The 22,874-nt window shown below is 42.2% G+C and overlaps 1 protein-coding gene across 4 annotated transcripts in view; it reads right to left on the bottom strand.

The window, feature by feature from the left end:
- Positions 1-12,594, bottom strand: part of NRXN3 (neurexin 3) — a 912,175-nt gene extending 899,581 nt beyond the window's left edge. For all 4 annotated transcript variants that reach the window (XM_041424942.1, XM_041425182.1, XM_041425016.1 and 1 more), the window contains exon 1: positions 11,886-12,594. In XM_041424942.1, coding sequence (XP_041280876.1) covers positions 11,886-12,594 — 709 coding nt within the window. The remainder of the gene's footprint in view (positions 1-11,885) is intronic.
- Between the last annotated feature and the right edge of the window lie 10,280 nt (positions 12,595-22,874).

The raw sequence follows: 22,874 nt of genomic DNA, 5'->3' as shown, positions 1-22,874 counted from the left end.
TGACTTGATACCCTTCAATAATTCTCATTCTGCTTGCCTCTCAGTTTTGCCATCAGTAAAATGGAGATAGCATGCATTCCACAGTGCGGTAGAGTGATGTGAAGGCTGACTGATTTATCAGTAGTTGTGAGATGCTTAGGAATGCTCTGATGAAATGTGCCACATGTATGCACAATTTATTATTAACCTGACAGCGTTTTAGCTCTTTTATTTTCCTTCCTTGCACACAATTCCAGTGCAGGATGCCTGAAGCACATTTGAATGGATGCCATGTGGCATTTTGATTGTAGCAGCATTGGCATTTTAATTCTGAAATTTACAACTTTAAGATCACATTTAAGCTAGATTTTTGCAATTAATTTTCCTTCTTCACTCAGTTTTAAAAGAGAAGCATTTGATTGGTCTTGGTTTCAATTCAGTATCAGATCATTAAAATTATTAAAGGCAAACACAGGCACGGAAAGGATCTCATGGAATAATGTGATCTTTGGGCCAAATTTTTAGAGATGAAAAAGGACAGAAATAAATACAATATGAAGGTAAAATGATCAAAACTGCTATTTTGAATTCCAGATCAGTCACAAGGCTTCAAAGTATCTGAATTATTTTTTTTAAATGGGACTTAAAAGTAACTTGACAAGATCAACAAATCTAAGTAGATTTGTGTTGAGTTCTTACTTAAGGACATCTTCCATCAGATGAATGAAAACTTTGCTTGAATAAAGAGTAGTTAGTATATGAAGTTACTTTTAAGTTGAGTATTATTTATGGGACCAGATGTGCAAGAAAACATTTTATACAATGATCCTTACGTTTGATATTTTCACTACAGAACAGCTCATTGATAACACAGTATCTGCAAGTTAAAATAATTCACATATTGCAGCAGAGCTGTGCAGAAGGAGAAAACAGCTGGGCAACTGTAAGGATGGAAACTAAAGAAGATGTAACCTACATTTTTTTTCACTCCCAGACCTGAAAAGGGGCTTAAATTGTTTTAGTCAGCTTTCCAACAACAACATTTTGTCAATTAACTAGGAGGAAACTTAAGTAATTTCAGCTCTGGAAGAAAACTAGTGGAGACTGTTACAAATGCCCCAAAATAGCATGATATAGATTCATAGATTTTTAAGACCAGAGGGAGCACTAAACAGACCTACAATATAGTGGTGACCTCCACTGTAAGTGGCAGCAAGGCTATAATTAAACACCACTGACAAATGAGTTCTGAAATCACAGCCAATTGTTCTCCCGGGATAGAGGATCTGTTACTTAGTACTTTGGTTTAGCTATCTTTTGCCTCAGGCAAACTGGGAGTCACCACACTGGCAGCAGCAATGACAGGGAAAACATCCCAGAGCTCAAGAATGACTGTCATGCCATACTGGTGCAGATCCCAAGTGATTTTCATAGGCAGAGCCTTGCTTATCCAGCCCAAATTTCAGCTTGGGCTGGCTGCATTTCTCGCACAGAGAGGTATTTGTTAAGCTCTGCCTTGGGAATGCCTGCTGCCCAGTCCTTAGGTCCGGCTGCACTGTAAACTACTTAGGTTCAATCCAACATGCTAAAAAGCTAAAAAACAAACTGCTGACCATCTCAGCCTCTGAAATCAGCAGCTGTGGTGCTTCATTAATATACTCAGCCTTGCTGCCTTCACTGTCACTGTTGAGAGACTGCACTGTTCAGTGATACATATCAGAAGTCAAATGGTAAAGAGCCCACTCGAGTCCTATCCACTCATAATTATTCCTCAAGCCTTTCTTATAGTGGAGCTCTTGACAGACAGCAGTACCTATGGAGCTGTCACTTCCAGCAAACTGAAAGGATAACAGTGCTTCACACCACTCTTCTCTCCTGGGAGGCTTCAAAGGGCACCAATCTGGTCATTGCTGTATTTGTGCTCCAGGCTCCACTTGTTGTCTGCAGGCTGGAAATCTGTTCTCCTCTCTGGTTAAGTTTAACCTATGCTTAGGTCTCCTTTTGCCTGCTCTTCTGAACCTACCAGTTCCCACAGGAACCTCCCACAGGGGGTTCAACTCATGGGTTTCCATTAGCTCCATTTGGTCACTGTGGGAGTACAAGTCCCTTCCTTAAAACACTTCAACGTTTTTGTGATATATTGCAGTTCATCAGTAATAGATACATATTTGGGCTAATCATGTTGGTAAATTTTAAAATAAGCTACATTGTTATGTGTAGCAGATATAGAGTACATTTTTTTTTTTAAATCGGGATTCAGAAATTCTACAAATTAAAAACACATTGCTTTTTTATGTAGATTGTCATCCAAATCAGTTGGGTTTTTTTTCTAAATATTTTGATCTGAAAGAAACCACCATTTTTCACAAGGAAAACATTTCCAGTCTGTCTGATTCTGATGTGTCTTAGCTGGTCAAAATGTAACTTCACATGTCTTTCATTCAAACATGCCACGCCATAGGGCAGACAAACACCAGACTGCCTTAAATATACATTTCTGTGTCAGATGCAAAGTAGAGATAATGTGTATAAGTATACAGGCCTCATGTCTGTTCAAAACCAACAGGTTTTGGAATTTGTTGTAGATGTGTTCATTGCTGCAGTTGAGACACAATTGAGCATTTCAGCTTAAGTAATGAAGGAAAAGAAAATTTAGGAGGAGGCAGCCAGCAAGTGAAATTAAAAATTGATCACTTGAGCCCTACTTTTTTTTTTCTTCACTGAAGAAAAAAAAATCAGATCTCCAACAACACAGTGCCCACTAGAGGAACTCTGAAGAAAGAGGATTTTGCCATTTTCTGCTGCATCCGATGTTTACTCAAAAGGTCTTCTACACAATAATAAACTTATAGTCATAACAATATCATCATATTTCAAGCTCTGGGATCACACAGCTACCAGTACCTAATCTGCGAAATTTTCAGCTAGATATGCCTGTATGAGTTTTGTCCCACCTTTGACACTAATATAAACCTACCTGTAGCTCTGGTTGTCCTGAGGGATATAGCAATGCTACTGCTTCGCAATGACAGTAGATCCATTCATAATCTTTCACATTCACTGATCCTCTGTTATCTTCTTTACAGTCAAAGCTATGTGAATTACAAGGACCTACACAGATCTCCCATTACACCAGAGGTCTGGTAGGCATCATGCAGGGTAGTTGTTTTTGTACAGCCTCCTGCCTCCTATCACACCAAGTTCCAGTGCAGGTCTCAGAGAAGCCACAGAGCAAAAGGCAAAAGGCAGAAGTGAAAATACAGAAATTCCAGTTACTTTACCAGAGTAAAGCTTTTCGGTAGCTTAGCTTTTTCTTTTAGGTAGTTCTAGACAAGAAATTTAATCACCTATCTTCTTCACTAACTTCACCCTTTTCTTTTTTCCTTTATTTTTTTAATCAGCAATTTATTAAGGAATGATTCCATGCACTTCTTCCCCATTTAAAAACAGTATTTGGAGAATGTAAGAAATTTCAATGACATACAGAAAGAGGCTTAAGGAATTCAGCTGCAAACACAACTGAACTATGAAATTTGCAGATCACAACATTAGCCATTCTCTTCATGGCTAGCCATTCCTCAACTCTTCTTCCTGACCAGCCTGAGTGGAGAAATGTGCCTTTAGTTCCAAGGATTTCTCCTACATTACCTTGAGGAGAAAAGTACTGAGAGGCTCTCCAACCCTGAAACCCAGACTTGCAAGATGGATGCAGCAGGAATAACCAGAAAATCAAACACATGCCTGTGGAAACACACCAAAGGTTTGGAAAACTCAGGCAGCGTAATTTTTCTCAAATACTAAGGCAACAAACCACAAAGAAATGAAAATCCACCAAAGAGACTACAGAGGCCGAGAAAGGCTCCTGAATAAATGCAGCAGCCAAGCAAACTATGGAGCCTTCCAGCACTATTAGAGATTGAAGCCTGGTTTAACCTACAGCTCAAATTCCTACATCTTCCAAGGAACTGCTTCTTTCTTTTCTGATAAAGATCTCTTACCAAATACTCAGAGCCAAACCCAATCCATTATATTCAATTAGGTTACTTAAGTGGTCAAATTCCATGAGTAAGAGGAGGAAGATCACACCTCAGAGCAAAATCCTGAGAGTCAAGTATACATTTCTTCCTTGCCCTACATTGCAAACTGCAGACAAATATACCTGCATTATCTAATAAGCAGTCAGAGCTTTGATGAGAGGTAACAGGAAAAGCAAGGTTTTTATGCACCCTTTCAGTGCCTTAGAACCACAAAACACTTGCCAGCTTCGTGCTAATTAAACACTCAAAAACAATCCAATGGGCTTCCTTTGCTATCTTGCTTTTCATGCATAGAGGAACAGAGGAAGGGCAAACTATGCCATTCTGCTTGGGTAGCCTTTTATGCTCTCTTTGCTTCCCCTGACAGCACAAGGTGGAGGTGAGTCTTGAGTATGGAGAGTGAAAGGGGCAGGCTGAAACCAGCAGCCACAGCAGGGAGAGAGCCAGTGCAGACAGGCAGAGGTGGGCCACAGTACAAGGAAAAGCATCTGATCAGCATCTGAGGTTCAAAGCAGAGGACATTTGGGGGAGGTCAGTGGAGCACATGGGTCAAATACAAAAAAAAAAAAAAAAGCTTTCTCCTATTGCTGTATCAGCACCCTGCAGTGCAGCATCTGCTCCGTGTCACCAACAGGGAAGAGGCTGCACTGCTGCTCAGGCTCTGTCTTTACCAGCACAACTGCAACCTGGCCTGGGAAAGGTCTGCCTACTCACAGCGTGACACTGCACAGAGTAGCAGGAAACTGGGAGATTTCTGTTGAAAAGAAAGATGAGGAGCACTCCTCAAAGATGGCCACTTAACAAAGAAAACCACCTTAATTTCTAACTGCATTCCTAGCTAAAAAACTGACTATCAAATCAGGTCATTCTACTGGGTGTTCATGCATTATCATCATTTACTTGTCATGCTAAGATATTTATATGTCTCTATCACTGTCATACAGAAGCATATGGGATTCTTAACACCTGGAGTATAGGAAGCCCCACTGGCTACATATTTCAGATATAGAAACTGAGACACAGGGGGTAACCAGGTACATATCCTCTGCAAAGAAAGGTCAATTGATTCAGTCTTGAGTCCTTCAGTCTGCCAGCAAATCACTCCAGGGACACAGAAAGACTGTAGCAGAAATGGAAATCAGCCTCTTAGGTGCTAACACTCTTATGACCAGACCATTCAAGTTCTGCTGCCCTGCTCCACTTCCTTTATACGTTATACCTTGGTCTCTTTTCAGAATAATGAGGTGAACAAGTGTACAAGCAGGCAGGGCCTGGAGAGCTGACACAGCATAACTGGCAAAGGTGTCAGTAGCACAGAATGTGAATCCAATGCACTCAGGTCTCAGCCCCATTTCACAGCAAACACATTCAAATACAAATGAGTTCTGCTTCAAGTAGATTCTGATCCAGAGTCCTTCCTATCCCCCCAACATCTACTCTCTCCTTGGGCTGTTTTGCACCCAGTTGTCAGCTCCTAGACCTGTTTACAGATGGAGAAAGGGCAACTGCTTTGCTCTGCAGGGTGGGTTTACAATGGCAGTGAACCTGTCTGCAATGAAGGATTGTGCAAGAGACACACACATACACCAGAAGTCACACTGCTGTTTCTGGACAGCAATAACATTGCAGTTGCCTTGCTTCCCATAGGGAGAGAAAAAAGCTTTTCTGTCCATCAAGTTCAAAGTCAGCCAGCAAAGAAACAAAATTAGAAGTGAAATTAGAAGTTAGCCAAGGACAGGTGGCCATTCTACCATTTCATCACATGGATTACCACCTTCTCCTGCACCAGGGAGCACTCAGAGCTGACGCTGACGTGCAGAGGCTCGTCTTCTTTAAGTAGTGACAGGGTTCAGATGTGCTCCTCCTCCGATTCTCTCCCTGGAGCTTTGTGGCGCCATTTCCAACATCCTCAAGGTATCTGGGAGGATTATTGCCCTCCATTTTTCACCAAAACATAACAAAAATTACCTTGTGGCAAATGCCCTGCACACCTTCATACCAGAATAAGGATGAAAGCAACAGCTACAGCATGTGCCTTGCTTGGGGCTGTATTTACTGCTGATTGACCTCCATGACAAGTTGCCTAGCTCAGCAGAAGCCTGTACAGTAATATTAAATCAACTCTTTCCCCCCACTTTTATTTTTTATGGCAAAACCAAAGGAAAATGAAGCCTTCTTCAGAAATCAAGTTCGAAATCCCTACACTGGAAAGAGAAATTTCTGACTTTGCTCACCTTCACGTAATTATTGCTAGTTACTTTAATTTTGATCTTTATTTAGTAATGCCCAAAAATTCCCGTTTAGATCCAGGCTGCGCACACTTTGGGAGAGAGCAGAAGCCAGCAGGTTGGTCAATGGGCTCACAGAGAATGCTGGTATCCAAATTCCATCTAGATTTAGTCCTCCAGAAGCTTGGTCATCACATTGTCTTTGCAAGAGCTAAGAACTCTTCTTTTGTTCTACCAGGCAGATAAAACAAATACGGAGCAGCTACTATAAACAGTGTATATGAGCTATGGTTTACACTTCTATAACATTTTATAAAAGAACATTTTCATCCTGAGGCTTTTTTCCCCTGAGTTCACTCTTCTCCATGCCCACAAATTATTGTCACTCTTCACCAGGTCCACCTTACACCAAGTAGCAATCTCCTTTGTACCCAACCACCACCTGCTTCACTTTATCAGAGGAAATGTCCAAGCTTCACCTAACTGAGGGGTTTAACATCTTTTACCCAAGGTCTGTAGCTGACGCGCAATCCAGCAGAAAAGGATTGTAGCCCCATAGTCATCTATAATACAAGAGAAGGAAATTACAAGAACATAGCTGTCAGCATGCATTGCAGCCAGACTATTTAAATCAATGGCACTCACCTTACAGGGTCCTGCAATCTCCCTGCAGCTCCCCTGCTCTTAAAGCAGGGGAGTCTACAAAACAAATCCAGCTAGCTCTGGGAAGGGTTTGCTTAATCCATACTTAGTGAGGGGGGGTCCTCGGCACCTTCTGTGAAAGAGTATGTAGTATCTAAATTCCTGTGGCTCCTGCTCAGTTTTAATATTTATCATTAAGAATAAAAAATGGTGCCTAAATTCCACCTTGAAGTTTCAAAGTGTTTTATAAGCATTAATACCTGAACACATCATCTTTCTCTGGTGCTCATCTGGCATTGCATAAAAAAAATTGCAACCAGACTGGATTATAATTTTAAATACAACAAAAGGAACTTAAACCAGGAAGAATGGAGCAAGCAAAAGATGGGGAAAACTGAATTGCTGCAAAATGCAGTATGGGCAAAGTTCTTACCAGCTTTCTGCACAGCAGTGCTGTGACATAAGAAGTGACATAAAACAGTAGATTTGCCCCTTGCAATATTTGCTCCACAGACCTCAGAAACAATCAATTCTAGAGTTTTGCACTGGTGAGTGAAGATCTGGGCCCATCCAAAGCATGTGCCAGAACTGCCTGCTGTCCTCTAGAACAGCAGAACACAAGACCAAATGGAGGGTCTGCAACTGTTTATTGCTGGTGAATTCAACAATGAATTTATACTCATCTATCAAAGAACATGCAAGTAGAAGCAAATATTATGGTCATGTTCATTTGTTTCTGATTACAACATGTATGTAAATGTATATGCAAATTAAGTGCAAGCATCAGGCTCATGGCAAAGTGCCAAACTATTCTTTAGCGTTAAGAAGATTGGGGTGGCTGGCAGGGAGATACAGTGACTACAAGCGAGGCTGGGCAGTGCCTTCAGATACAGCCAAGGCTGGGCTCCTCCGAAGGGGCAGGAAGAGGATAAATCCTGAGTAACTTGTCACTTTAAACGAAGCTGAGGGGCTATAGAAAAATCTGTTCCCGATGCAGTTAGAAGTGTGATAATTACAGAGCAATGGGCTCCTCTGTCATTCAGCAGGCAGCATCCCCAGGAAATCTTGCTCTGTAATCAAGGGAAGAGCTGCAATCAAGCCCGTATTCAGCCTTCGTTTAGAAACAGCCCCTGCAGGCAACACAAAGGCTTCAGCATGGTGCTTTGTGAAGTTGGTGATCAACGTCTTGGTTCTGCAACTACAAGCAGAGTTAATGCATTTCTAAGCACATCTTCTGTTCACCTTTCCTCAGAAAGTCCAGAAGGAGTCTTGGAAGAAGGGTGAGGGTTTAGGCTAAAATACGCTTGTACAAACAGTGTTGCATTCACACTGTCCAGGTTTGTGAGCTCACTCTCAAAACAGCCGTCTCAGAGAAAGAAAATTTCTTGCAGACTGACAGGGTCCTGAATGAACAGATATGAATAACCTCATTTGGCTTCTACAGCACCTCAGCTTGCAAAATTTGCATGGAGAAGGGTTTCCTTTTTTTTTTTTCTCCAGAAAGATGAATGTATCTGTGATGATCAAATTCTACAGGAACCTCATTCTCTTGGCAGCATCCTGATTCCACAGAGACTGGTGAGGTTTATAAGAGGGGAAGATGTCTCTGAGTTCAGCTTTCATGTCTAATGCCCCCTTTGCCCAGAAACATACAAACTAGTAACTACTCAAATCAGCCATCCTTTGTACCCTACCGAGCTGTCAGATTCAGTGAACCAGTTTACTCCAACTGCAATTAAAATAGTCTCACATTTTATTCAAAACAGTCAAACTTCCCAAAGTGCACATACTTCCACTCCCACTGTATAAACTGAGACACAGAAACTGTACCTGCTCAGATACCATCTGGGCATGTGACTGCCATGGTGTACACAATCCTACTAACTCTGGGTGCACATGAAGTGCCAAAATTTTTTTTGCACACTGGGAGCGCGTTCTGGACAGCATTCACAGTTTCATCCCAGTATGGAATGGTTGTTCTCTGTTGATAACCATCATAACCGGAACTGCACTTGGAGTTACAGCAGCCTATAATACTGTAAATGGAGCTTCATTCCTCATAGTACAGGAACAGCAGGTTCTGCTCTCTATTTACTTCTTCTATCTCTGGCCACAAAATAAATGAGTTTGCTATGGTTTTACCAACTGCAGACATAGGTATCAGTCAATAGCCAAGTAATGGCCTGGACACTGTCAAGAGAACTCATTATTAAAAAGGTACACATTACATTTAGCTGTTCAAACAGAACTGGTTATTGATCGGACCCATCAGTTCCCAGTAAAAGAGCCAACTCTGATGATGAAATGAAAATATGCACATAGACTACAGATTAGTAAATACTGTAATGGAGTGAAAGCTCCCACCCCAAAAAGGCAGTTGTTGATATCCAGCTGAGAGACCAATCTTTTTCAAAAGTGAGACTGGGAATAAAATAACCATGTTACTTCTGCATATATCCAGAGGCATGATAAAGATACAAAAGAGAACAGTTCTGACAACAAACATCTCGGTATCTTGGGGGAAAAAAGCAAACAAAGGAAATACAAGTTGTTTAACAGCCAATCAAGCCACAAAAAGGAAGAGCCTGTAACCAGTTCTGCCATTCCTGCCACATCCTACTGTTTATCAGTGGAGATTCTGCCACACTTGCAGAATTGAAAGACAACATCTTGCGCTTTTCAAAATCAGACAAAAAGGTAGCTATACTTAATTTGGTTCCTGTTTTTTTTTCTTGCCACTTTTCTTTGTCTGCTTGTTTCCACTTACTAAACAGCCTTTTCTTTTGGTTTTCCCATTCATCTGCACAGACACTGTTACCTTTTTTTCAATGACAGTATTTAACACAGAGAAATCACCACTGCTACAGCATAAAGGAGGCAAAAAACAAGGCTGATTATAAAATTCTAACATAAACCAAATATACACCATTTAGTAAAATATGAGAAAACAAGAAGAACCAAACAAGGTAATGACTGTGGAAATCTCTACATTTGATCCACTGGAAAAGTTCTTTGCACAGCATCTTCTCCGAGAGTGAAAAGACCCCAGCTAACAGTGAGTTAAAAATGTTTGCTTAAGAAGGCACATTGTGACAAACTTCTTTGCTCACCCTTAACAGCAGGTTGGGCTGGAAACTGATGAATCACTATAGGAAACAAACAGCAATGGTGACTCATGGCTTCAAATGGTAACAATAGCATTACTTTATCCATGGTGTCTCCAACAAAAATATCCCTGGATTCATTAGAAGATGTATTTCAGATTGTTCCACCCACCCAGGAAATGCACAAAGTCCACCCCCTGAGCCCTGGTTGGAGTTCTTACAATTGCCCCATAGGTACATGGAATTCCTGCTCACTTACAGTACTTTCTCAAGTGGTTCACTGAAAACCATATACTGTTGATGTCTTGAGCAGCTCCCCGAGGAGTCTGGATCCATTAGCCCAGCAGCAGACAGAGCCTTACATCTGTATGTTTCAGGGTCCACATGCCTGTGTGGCTCTTGCAATCTTCTGTCACCACAGCATTTAGACCTGAGGTGTGTTTGCTCCATAAGCATAGGAGGATCAGGCTGGTGGCCCAGCTCATGAACTGCCTGGTCACACCCAGGATTCTGTCCTGCCCCACGTAATTCATGGCTCAATAGTTCTGGCTCATTAATGGTTTGGACTAATCAAGTCGGAGCAAATAGCCAGGAAGAATTCTGTGTTCAACACATCACAGGCTCACACCTCCTGTCTAAGGCTAATGTACTGAATTATTTGAACATAAAGCCAAATTTTCTGTTATTATTAAAATCACCCTAAAATTATTGCACATATGGATGCTATGTTTATTTTCCAAACCTTCCCTTCCTATAAAAACATGTTTGCTTCTCCATCTAAATGCAGACTGTAAATGTGGAGCTGCAGGGCTTTTTACTTAGATAGCAACAGTATAAGGACTGTTTTCATCGCATCTCACATTGTACAGGTTAAGCTCTGGTTAATCTAGTTTCATCGCCAAAAGAAGTGGACAAATAGTAACCATGAAAATATATTATTGCAAATATTTCCATTTTGACAAATTTTGAGGTTGGGTTTTTTTTTTTTTTTCCTTGAGATTGGACACTTCTTGTCCAGGTTTCATCTTTGGTTCAAGCTCAAACTGTGGTGTTTAAAGCCAAATGTCATAAATAATGCTGTGATGAGATTCTCAAATTCACACAGGAATTTTCAGTTGACTTAAGTCTCCTGCACATACAAAATCAATTACCATCACAATTGCTAAAGACCGAAGGAAAAATCTGAAATACACTTCATCATGCAGTTTGCATGATTTAAAACTCTCAAATTCAAAAAGAGAGCACCAAACAATGAGGAAACATTCAAATCCCTCTTCCCTTTGCAACACTGAGACCAATTTAAAAAGCAATTTAAGTAATTTAATCAAGGATGCTAAAAAAATCAAGGTGCCATTCAGTGATTAGTATGCAAGCAATTGAAGGGAAGCATGGGGCTTCCACAGGGTAGCAACTGCTAATATCAAATAAGTATACAATGTCCTGTCAATCAGTTATGTTAGTGATTATATATATATAGATATACACACACATATATATACACATACATATGGCTCCTGTTTGCTGACACTTCACTCAGTTTTCAGGCACTACTGAAAAAAGCCAGCCATTTATTTTACCAACACTAACCTAAGGTACTTCTTAGTTTTATTTACCAATTTATGTTCTCTACCCTTATTAATAAGTTGCTGATGATGATGATGAAAATCTCGCCATGTTACAAGTGCAGCATTCTTTCAGAAAGACACTTTGTTGCAGCTGCTCATACTCTTTATCTATTCCCATTTAATGACTTCTATTTGGAAAAAGAATGGTGGAACTTGAATTCCTTTGATAACCATCAAAGGAACAAGAACTCTGTCATAGCCCTGCCAAACAACAAATTAACTCTCTGGATTGTGTAAAGGTCAATGAGAAGCAGGGAAGTATTCTCTTACCTTCAGAACACAGCTTGCCAGCATATCCAGTGGCTGAGCAGTCACAGTGTGGCTCGCCATCCAGAAGGAAGCAAGTGCCACCATTTTCACAGGGGTTTTCTGAGCAAAGTCCTTCCATTTCCAGTCGAACCCCTTGACTGCCCAGGAGCTGCGGCTCAGAATTGCCATATTTAAGATCCAGGATAAATCCTTGAAACGGAGGCTCACTCAGAACACCATCAAGAGTCAAGGCAGCAGGACGAATGTCCAGCGGGACGCCACCAATGAAAAGGTCACTGACGATATTCATATACTGGCGCTGCGGACGCACCTCGCCCGGCTTGGCCTCACCGTCCAGCACGAGCACAGTCCGAAGGTGATTGCGGCTGACCATCAGGAAGTGCCAGCTGCTGTCATTCACCTGCTTGTCTGTGGTGACTGTCGTCTCCGCACAGTCCACACTGAACTGCAGCTGGATGCGCCCATCAACCAGGGACACACAGAGGAAGTCACAGACACCACCGTCATCAAAATAGAGAAGCAGCCCAGCAGAGACATTGGTCTTGAACTGGAAGCTGAGTTCGCTCCTTGTGCTGGCATCCCAGCGGAGGTAGCGGGCCCACTGGTTGGGGATGCCCATGAACTCCAAACCCAAACAGAGACCCAGCAAGGAGCCCAGCAGCAAACTCACCTTCAAGGTGAAGTAGACAGAATGCAGAGTGAAGCCCATTGTTTCAAGAATCTGCTCTTCCCTAGGAGAAAAAAAGAAGCCACACTACTAGGAGGAGAACCCCAGCAGTCAACACCAAATGTTAAATCCAAAAGGCAGAGAAGAAGAGCAGAGAGAGTGACAGAGAACAGGAGAGTAAGTAGAAAGTGACCAAGAGGAAGTGTCTCCTCCCAAGGAAAGATCTCAATTATTCTTAGGAACCAGAGGCTTTTATCTCAGAAGTACAGGATACTTGAAGTGACTTCTCCAGATGGTGTACTTCTCTGAAGGGCAAAATAACCTACAGTGATTTGTTTCGGTAGAACACAAAGGTGACACTGGTGTTCCAGGAGGAAGGAAAGGGAGAGCCAAAGCCCAAGCCTAAAATTCTTGTTTTCTAGAAGTGATGACAATATTGACGGAGATGGCAGTGAGATAGAAGAGAGAGTAAATTCATAACGCACGTGAACTTCAAGAGGGCAAAAATAAAGTCAATCTTCATGATGCACTGGTGGATACCCAGCCCATAATTCACTGCTTGGCACTCACAGAGCTTGCAGGACCTGTAGGGTCAAGACAAAAAAAGAAAGGGAAAAGTTAATCTTACTACTCACCATATCTGTACTAGGAAGCTTACTAATATCTTGTCCAATAACTTATTTACATTTCTTGATACTCTGGACACTTCTCCATGCTTGCAATTAGCTGTACAGGTCCCAAAATCAGCAAGGACATCTTCGTCCTCAAAACTAAGAGGCCAAAATAGAGAACTCACCAAGTCATCTGCATACATAACAATAATGAGCAATATAAAAATACACCAAATTATTTAACTCCTTTGATGGATGCAATTTCATTGACTTTACTGGGAGATGGTGCTTGGAACTTTCCCAGTAACAATTGCCTCTCCATGAAAATGCTTATGGCAAAGACCAGAGTTCCTTAACAGTTTAAAAGCTGGTAAGGGCAAGAGACACCACTATCCAAACTTCCTATTCCATTGCTTACATTATGCTTCCTAGCACACCAAGGAAGGATTAGAGAATACAGCCTAGCTGTCAGCCTGTCACACAATAGCTGCTTTTACTTTACATGTCTTGCATACTTCAGAGACTCTACCACAGACCTCTGCAACCTGGAAACGTGTTATGCAAATTATTTATGGCAACCTGCAGCTTAGATGATAGCAAACTTGTAGCTTAGATGATAAGAACTGTCAAAGCACTTAACCACTTACCCTGGTCTAGTGGTTTGGCAAAAAGGCCAAATTCACCCCCAGTTAAGAGCAAAGAATTCCACTGCCTTCAATGAGTTACTTCTGTTAACACCAGGATTTAAGTCACTTCTGCATACTTGCATGTGGGTGACTGTATGCCTGGTGTAGGAGGATGTTTTAAGTGACAAATAAAGGCAGCACAAAGCTAGGCTCATTCTTTGAAAATTCTACCCAAGAAGAAAATAAGTCTTCTATTAACACAGGTGCTTGTTCACAAAGATGGGTTGGACACAAGAACAGCTCTGGGAATGGCTAACACTAGCATTGATACAAAGCAGGAAAGGAGATCATGAGAATCAAGGTCTTCAGCCTCACAGAAGCCAGCAGGAACACAGCTTCCACAAACTGGAACACAAATATTGTGGGGCAGTATTTGCTTGGGAAAAGTGTTTTGTGCTGTGAACCATGAGAGTTGCTCACAACAGATGCCTTGCAACCCCATCATCCATCTTGCTCTGAAGGACAAGGCACACAGACACTGCACAAGTGGGCAGTGCTGAAAAGTTTCTGTTTGGTAGGGACAGAGGTTGAGTTGGAGGAGAATCACTAGGAAACAGAGGGGAGAGTTCACACAGTCAGGTGCTCACCTGCCTCAGGGACCTGCAGAAGCCATAAGTCTCCAGAGCTGTCAGTCTGACAAATTTAGCCAGCACAAAAAACAAGTCACTTAGAAAACAAAAGGAATCAATTAAAAGAAAACCTGCAAGTTGGAGAGAAATGTGAGCTTTCAGTGCCCAGTGGAAACCAGGCCTGTTCCCTGCAGCTGCCTGAGTAAAGCATGTTAGCTAAACTGCTATAAACACAAATAAAATCAAGTCAAAACCAGAGGGAAGATAATTCCTTTTAATTGTTAACAGCTTGGCTGAGGAAAATGGAAGGTGGGAAAAGGAGGTGTTAGGAGAGGTGTAAAATGAACAAAGAATTAAACACAGAATCCAATTCCTCATTTCATTTGTCTTCGCAAAAATCATAATTGAGATTAGGATTGTTCACGAAGTTGTGTTGGCTAAGTTCATGGGGGTTCTGGGGGTTCTGAAAAACGGATTGGGAAAAAAAATTATGTGGTTCTTGTCCATTTACCTTTCTTCTCTGTGCTCCCTAGAGGATCCACTAAAATAGCCCATGATTTATGGAGAAGAATAGAGTGAGAGAAAGGTAAGAGAGAAAGTGATGACCCAAGCCTGGAATTACTGATGAGATGGAAATAGGAACATCATAATGTGTGTAAATTAGCCAGTGATGTGCTTCCAGCAGCTCGCAGATTCCTGGACCATTTACTACCACCATGGCAAAATTCACTACTCCATCAGACAGCTCTGTGCTCAGCCTGAGCTGAGAAGGGCGACAAGCCCAGCATGGCAGCAACCATCCACAGAGACCCCAATGCAGCAGGGCTCGTATCCCACCTTTAAATTCTCCTGGGCAGGATAGATTGCACTATCTGCATCAAAAGCAATCCTCAGTCTTATACTCTTCTTTCCCTGTTTTAGAAGACCAGCACTTTGATAAGCAGTGAAAGATGCCGTAAATCACAGCAGCAGGTGTGAACACTACAGATAACCACAGATGAGATACCTATGTCCACACACAGTTCAAACTCCTGTCTGAAAAGCCTATCAATCTCTCCCAATCCCAGGATGCTGAAACTCTGTTTTACACAAACAAATCCCAGCCTCCATGGATCACTTCAATCCTTGGGATATTTCAAAGGTACAGTAATGGGAGTAGGCTACCTCTGGGGTGCAAATGATACCAGTTCATTAGGGCAGGACAAAAGGCATAGTCAACAAGGGAAACCAGACAGAAATGGTTAAACAAGAATAGCAGTCTTGACTGATGGAAGCCGAGGCAATTCTTCTTTCTGTTTTGATTGAGAGAAGCCAAGGTAATCCCTTTCTAGCTGTTTTGAAAGAAGACAGTGCCAGCTCTGTCTCAGAAGAGGAAAACAATGCAAAAAACTTGAAATATAGGTGTCATTGCTGGTGCTTCATTGCCCTTTAGACACTGCAGCTCAGATTTTGGGAAGGCTGCCCACACCCAGCCACTAGCTGGCTAGGGCCATCTGTGACTCCCCCAGAGCTCTGTCAGTGCATGTCAGTCCTGACTCACGGTGCTTCCCATTACTCCAGTTTCAGGTCTCACACAGTTAAGTCTGTGAGAGCAAATCCTACCACAGCAGCAGGGTCTTCAAGAAGAGCCCAGAAGACCCAGTACCCTTTATAGCAGGAGGCAGTATCTGAATTCCAACCTTGAGAGAGTAAATCCTGACACACCAATTCTGTGTCTCACCCATTCCCACAGTGATCAAGACACGCTGAGAATGAATAATTTTCTGCTCTTACCATTTTATTTTTAGCATAAATACTACCCTAGCAGCCTCATACAGCATACTGCTACCATAGCAATACATTACAGCTTGGGACAAAAGCTAAAGAATCCCGGAATATTGTCCTACATATTCTGTATCTCTGAGAAATTTCATTGTCATGGCATGACCACATTTTGCATAAAAAGGGACTTCATGATGGACAGCAGCAAGCAAGTTCTCTCCACTGCACTTCCAACAGCTTGTACCGCCTCCCTGGCCCACCTGAGAGCTGCAACAGCGAGGAACGTGCACACTGAGCAGACAGCTCAGCATCTCACACACGCCAAGCCCAGCGCAGGAAACAGCCCCACCTGCACTACTGAAACACTGTCGCACTCACAGGGCGGACAGAGCTGCACAAGTTCCCCGGCCAGGGAGGGGAGGCAGCCCCACCGCAGCCCCAAAGGAAGGCGAGTGCCGCCTAACCAGCACACCTTCCCAAACTCGACAGCAGTGTGTTAATGCCAGGTCACAGCCATCTGCTCAGCAGCCCACGGAGGGGGTCTAGCCCTTGCTTTGAAGTGGCTCTCAACCACTTATCAGCTGTATTCAGAGAGTGAGTGACATTATCTAATTGCCAACTAATTTCCATAATTACTGACTGGCACACTCTGTATGCTGGGTTAATATCTTTGCAAATGTCTTGAAACGCACCTGCTTAGGAAAGGGGGTGAGAAGCTGTTGCTCTGCAGCTTATTTACCCAATTGTACAGAAAGGTTGCAGGGTTTGTCACTCCCTGTCCTCCCTCCTCCACTACCTTCCTCTCCGGCTGCTAATTGCCTGGGGATGGACTTACTTGTATTTGAAAGTGTAATTTTCAGCAGAAAAAAGAACAGAGATTAATTCAAAGACAGGCTGGCTTCCCTTGCAAACCCCTGCCTCAGCAGCCCAGTGCAAGCCTGTGTAAGTCCTGTTATTCCACTTCAGGATGCTGGACAAAATCCCACTGACACACTGATGGGAAAAGTTTACAGTCCACCAGACTGAGATCCTCTTCCACAACCAGAACTATTCATTATGCCACAGTTTGTCCAGAAGGAAAAATATACATTGGTCATCTAAGATCCATGTATTTAACACCCCAGGTGAACTCACTTTTGTCCTTACCTTCACTCTAAAACAAGCAAAATCCAATTGTTTTCTTTATTCCCCAAGCCCTAATGAAGCAGCGGAGTTTCAGGAAGGAGTAAAAAGGATCCTAATTTGGCTCTGCATCCACGTGTCTTCCCTCAATTGGCACAAAGCACAGCAATGAAATCATTACAGCTCTATGACATATGCTGCTCAAAATGATACCGTAAACTTTACCCTCAATAACTGATATTAAAAGTCCAGCTTACTAGCAGAGAGAAATGGGGAATTCATAGTATTTATTCACTCATCCAGTTCAGAACAACAAGCTCCTTTTGGTTAATGCTTTGAAATCTTTCTGCCTGATCTATCCCCAGCTGAATTGTGGCAAAAGACAAAGGGTCAAAGCATTTAAAAAAATAACACTTCCAATAAAAAATGCAGATGTGAAAACTCTGAGTTGCTACAATGGAACACAGAAATCCTCCCATCACACAACATCCTCAGCAAGGATGCATGCAGGGATGTTTACAGTGAACGGAGAGGGGACATGGAGGGTTTGAAATTCATGAGACTAGAGAAAACTGCAGGGGCTAATTTAGTTTTTAATTCCTCTAGCAGCATTTGCATCTCAGTAATAAATCTGGACACTGCCTCATACCCTTGCTGGGATAGAGAGGACTCTGGGGTGGTGCCAGGGAAGCTGAGCTGAAAGAACTAGGATGAAGACAGAGAACTTCTATCTTCTTTCAATTCCATGATTCTTTTACCAAGGGAGATTTCAGTGGCACTATACAGCTCAGATGGGTCAAAGGTAAGGCAAGATGGGCTCTGCTCAGTGAAGAGGCTGAAAGTGAGGTCAAAAACAGGGCTTTTGCTTTGCAAAGAGCTGAACACACCTAGGTTCTGCTGAACTTGGCAGAACTTCATGGGATGCAGCATTTACTTTACTGGCTGGCTGGCTGTAAGGAGAGAAGCAGTGATGTTTCAGGCTTTATCTTGAATGTAGAGATAAGTGCATATGAAGACCAGCATCTTAAAATTAGGGACTAAGGGTGACATGGAGCACCTGTTGACCTCTTCTGCATGGTTTTCAGAAATATAGTACTGATGCCAGTCTCTCACATCACTGTGAAACCACAAATGCCTTTGCCCTACTCCAAGCCCAGGTAGAAGACTGATTCTTCCATGTTCTTTGGTACTTTGCACTACTGATATATCTTGCAAGCTTAACTTTTCCATTCTTGAAAACTGATATTGAGTACTTAATTCTTACACAAACTCAGCATTGAGCTCCCTAGGAGACTGCAAATAAAGTGTATCAAGCAAAAAGCAAGAAAATGGGGTGTGGAGTTGCAATTCAAGAGTGCCCTCTTGAAGTAAGAATAAAGTAGACTATAAAGCTAAATTAGTTTGTCTTTGCTTTGCTGTAGTGGATTAGTATATACACATGCACATGCATTCACCATCAATGGTAACCTTCAGGTAGGTGGTTGGTTGGTTTCCTGGTACCTGGGCATGTGATTTGCAGTCAGTTTAAGCCCACTGCCATTCTCCCTGGGGTTCTTCCCTGGGGAAGGCAAGAATGACTGCTTATGGCCAGCCTTGGAGCTCACCTCCAGAAACACTGTGTAATACCCAAACTAGGCACCTATGCATGGGAGAGCTGAACTCACCTGCACTAGCAAGTCATACTGTTGAAATGCCACCAGTAACCTCAGAAGGGATATGAGCAGACCACTAAAGTGTTTAGTTCAATAAACAGCGTGAGACCCTGGCAGCAAAGCCCCACTCCAGACTTACCAGGCTGGAAAGTCATCTGACTGCTGAAAGAGTTAACATTTTATCATAACTACCCTTCATGTTTTTACCTCCTGGGCCTATTTAAACAAACTTAACTCAGAACCAGAGCTCTACAAACCTATCCTGGAAAAATAAGAGTTAAAAAAGCCTCAAGGGACATTGTGACTCCCTTCTTAAACACTCTCACCACCCCACAGAGGAGGCCATCTAGTCCATGAGAGTGACCTTTAACTAGCCTACCTAGCCCGGGCTCAGCATGAATGCAATTTACAGACCATTTCAGCTCTCCAGCTTTCTTAATACAAAGAAGAAAAATCAAAACCCAAGCACAATGGAAAAGAAAGAAAGAGAGAGGGAAAATAACCCTGCAGAGCAATCATGTCTGGGGCTGCTCTGATGGCTTTCTGTTCCCTTCCAGGACACAGAAATGACTCCCAGTGTGTTAATTACCCCCATTACCACAAACTCTCCACTAACAAGGAGCAGCTAAAAGGAAGCATTGGCAGCAGCTGAGCAGTTATTGCTCTGTACTGCCACGAAGGAGAAACCAGACTCCCCCATCTCGGAGCTGGTACTAACCAGGAGTGCGATTTCTGCAAAACTCAACAGCCTTTATTGTAATTCCCATGGCAGCTGCACTGGGAACACTGGCCTTGCCTCAATTCCACCATAGTTAAAAGAGAACAAAGAATACCTGCTTTTCTAAAGACTTTGAAGCTCAACAGTTGGAGAGCTCCAAATCATTATCATTTATTTCACTCCTTCTGTACATGGTCTGTCTCCATCCCATGCATCCTCTCCTTTCTGCCATCAAAAAGCTTGGACAGATCTGTAACATTGTTTATTCTACCAGATCCTAATACACCAAATGCAGTCAGTAACTATACACAGCTCAGCAGGGAATGTTAGTGGGGAATTTGGTAGTATCACAGTGCTGGCATTATTGATAAAGGCAATACTTCTTCCAGAAGTGTACAGTATTTCCATTTTGTTTTAATACATGCATACATAGTATTTCCATTTTGTTTTAATAAAAATCAAATCTTTTAAAAATGTGCTTATCGTTACCAAAAACCAAAGTTTGAGCACGTCACTAATGCCTGAAAATAAGGCTGCTTCCAAGATTTTCCTAAGACTAACAGCGCAGAATGGGCTTACTTTCCCCTCCAAATTTATTTGATCCTACAGACACGGGCCAGCATTGGACACTCCTCAAAGGGGACACACAACTGGAGTGTGGGGGGACTCCTGACTTCGAAGCAAGAAGAAAAAAGTCACTGATCCACTGCTTTCTCAGTTACCTGATTTTAGAAAAGGATACAAAGCACAAAATCAACAACAAAATAAAACAAATGGCCAGCATACTAAGTAACCCTACTAATACCTTGCTCTTCCTAGCTGTCTGTCCACTCACCTGCCTCTTCTTTGCACATGTATTTTAAGTTCTTCAGGAGCAAGAATATTTTCTGTTCTGTCTGACAGAGTCTAGCACAACATAGTCAAGAGCAGAGTTATGAGGCACTACACATGTACACATTAATAACTGTGATTTTATGTACTTGAACTAGCACTAAAATGCCTTTATATCCCAGCTGATGTATAACACTTTCTTAAAAAAAAAAATAAAGGAAAAAGAAAAGCTTAAAAGGACTATCAGAATGACTATAATGAGAACAAAATTTTAACTCACTTTTGTTTCATTTACAGACCATAGTCAATTCACACTTTATTAACATATTTTATACTCCTGGACCTATTTTCAGTAAGTCAGAGCATCTGCATGGTTTTAAATGTTGTGACAGTATATTGTAAAGACAGGTGGCAGAAGCAACCAAATTTGTTACTCTACTAAAAACACAGCATGTATAGAGGGGGACACTGAACCTGGCCAGATTTCCCTGTCATTAGTATGGCCAGTAATTAATTTAGATCATTCTCTTAGTCTGCTGGCTCACAGAAAAATAAGCACCATCCACTTTAAAAGGAAATAAAGGGCCCATGGACATCTCGAAATCTACAGTGGATTTTCCCATTATGTAACATGTTAGCACTCTCTAATAAGTGAACTCAGTTCTCTGAAGTTTTATTGCAACTTAGCAATCTCAAGCAAAAATTTATACTCAGCTTCCCACAAAGCAAACACAAACACTTAAACGTAGCAAACAGATGTGAGAAGCTGTGCAGAGTGCAGGCAATGCCCTCAGTTCCTAAGCTCTTCAAACAGCTGAGGTTTCATTTACAATGGAAATGCCTTTCAGGGAGCCCAGGGAAACACTGGCACTGAAGTGTGGGTGACCTGTATGCACCCAGCTCCCACACTGCCTGGTGCTGACCAACACAGGGAGCTGGCACTGGCGCCCTGCTAAGCGCTCTATGAGTCTCAGCCACTGTGAGACAGCGTCTCTCCTTTCTGAACCACACTCCTCTCCTACAACTAGCTCCAGAAACATGTTGCTTTTCGTGGGTGTACACACAACAGCAGGCTGGGAATCCCCTGCCATGGGAAATCAATGCATTCTTCCAGCTATCTGTTGTTTTCCTCTATCCTCTAATACCCAAATTATCCTCTAATACACAAATTCCTGCCAAAATTCATTCCACCCCATCCCTCTCCCCACTTCCACCTCAGGGTAATTGGGTGAACATGATGAGAAGCTATGCGTAGATAGGTTTCTCAATTCTAGCATGCTGGGGAAATGGAAGTGGAAATCTTTGCCAAGACAGACTAGTTACAAAAATCTTTAAGTGTCACTGTCTTGGCTGGAAAAGGGTAACACTTGAAATGGCTGAGGATATTGAAAACGTTCCAGATCATCAAGGAAATTACTTGTAATTTTGCATGATAGTGGTCAGTTTCTAAACTGACCAGCAATTAAGGGACAGGTAAAAAATACACTAAACACACTCTACTTCCAAGGAGTCATTTCAGCCTGGCCTGTGCCTGCAGCACTACATGGTGATCTGTCAATGTGCACCAAGCATCCCCCACCTAACCCAGACTGCCCGCAGGCAAGGCTGCAATAACAAACCTGTCACTCTGCCACAGCAGTGGCCTCACAGCTAAGGACTAAAGCAGCGTTGTAAAGGCTACCTAGGCTCCAGAGCCCTAGGCATCCTCAAAGCAGAAATACAACGCTTTTGGCACAGTGTGTTTTGAAAGGAAGGCTGTTGAATAGGTGATCTTAGGCTTAGGAGTCCAATGGGTCCAGACAGTGGGACAAGTCACACACAAAACAGGGTTCTCATTTTTGTTTTTTAATTAATTTACACCTTCCTGAACTGCATTTCTGTGCTTCATACTATTTTGTCCTGTAAGTTTTCTCTCTACTTGTCTTTTCCTCAGAACCTCCCGCTCCAAAATGTAGAACCAAACATTAAGATGTGCAAAATAACAGGGTTTTTGCAAAATTAAAGTATAAAGGATTCATCTGCCTATTTCAGTGGAACCACCTAATGACAAAATTACATTTCCTGGAGTAAACAACACACAAGATGCCAAAAAGGCAGGGGATGCACACATGTAACAAAGCACAAGAGGAATCATCATACACGCAGAGAAGCAGACACTACCTACAAAAAGAAGTCCAGAGGCTGGACAGTTGTGAGCTTTCAAAAGTACTTGGGCATGACTGCAGAAAGATGGAAGAGCAATTTCTTTTAAAATTAACTTGGATAAAAACATGAGGAAATAGTGTAACAGAGGATAACACTTCAAACACCTGAGAAACAGACTCAGGGCACTGCACACTCCTCTATTTTCTCTCTATATTACAGCCCAAACT

This window comes from Onychostruthus taczanowskii, unplaced genomic scaffold (genome assembly GCF_017590055.1).
Source record: "Onychostruthus taczanowskii isolate IOZ18803 unplaced genomic scaffold, ASM1759005v1 scaffold1, whole genome shotgun sequence".
NCBI lineage: Eukaryota > Metazoa > Chordata > Aves > Passeriformes > Passeridae > Onychostruthus > Onychostruthus taczanowskii.
The sequence above is the reverse complement of the archived record's forward strand: the minus strand, read 5'-3'. Positions and strand labels throughout refer to the sequence as shown.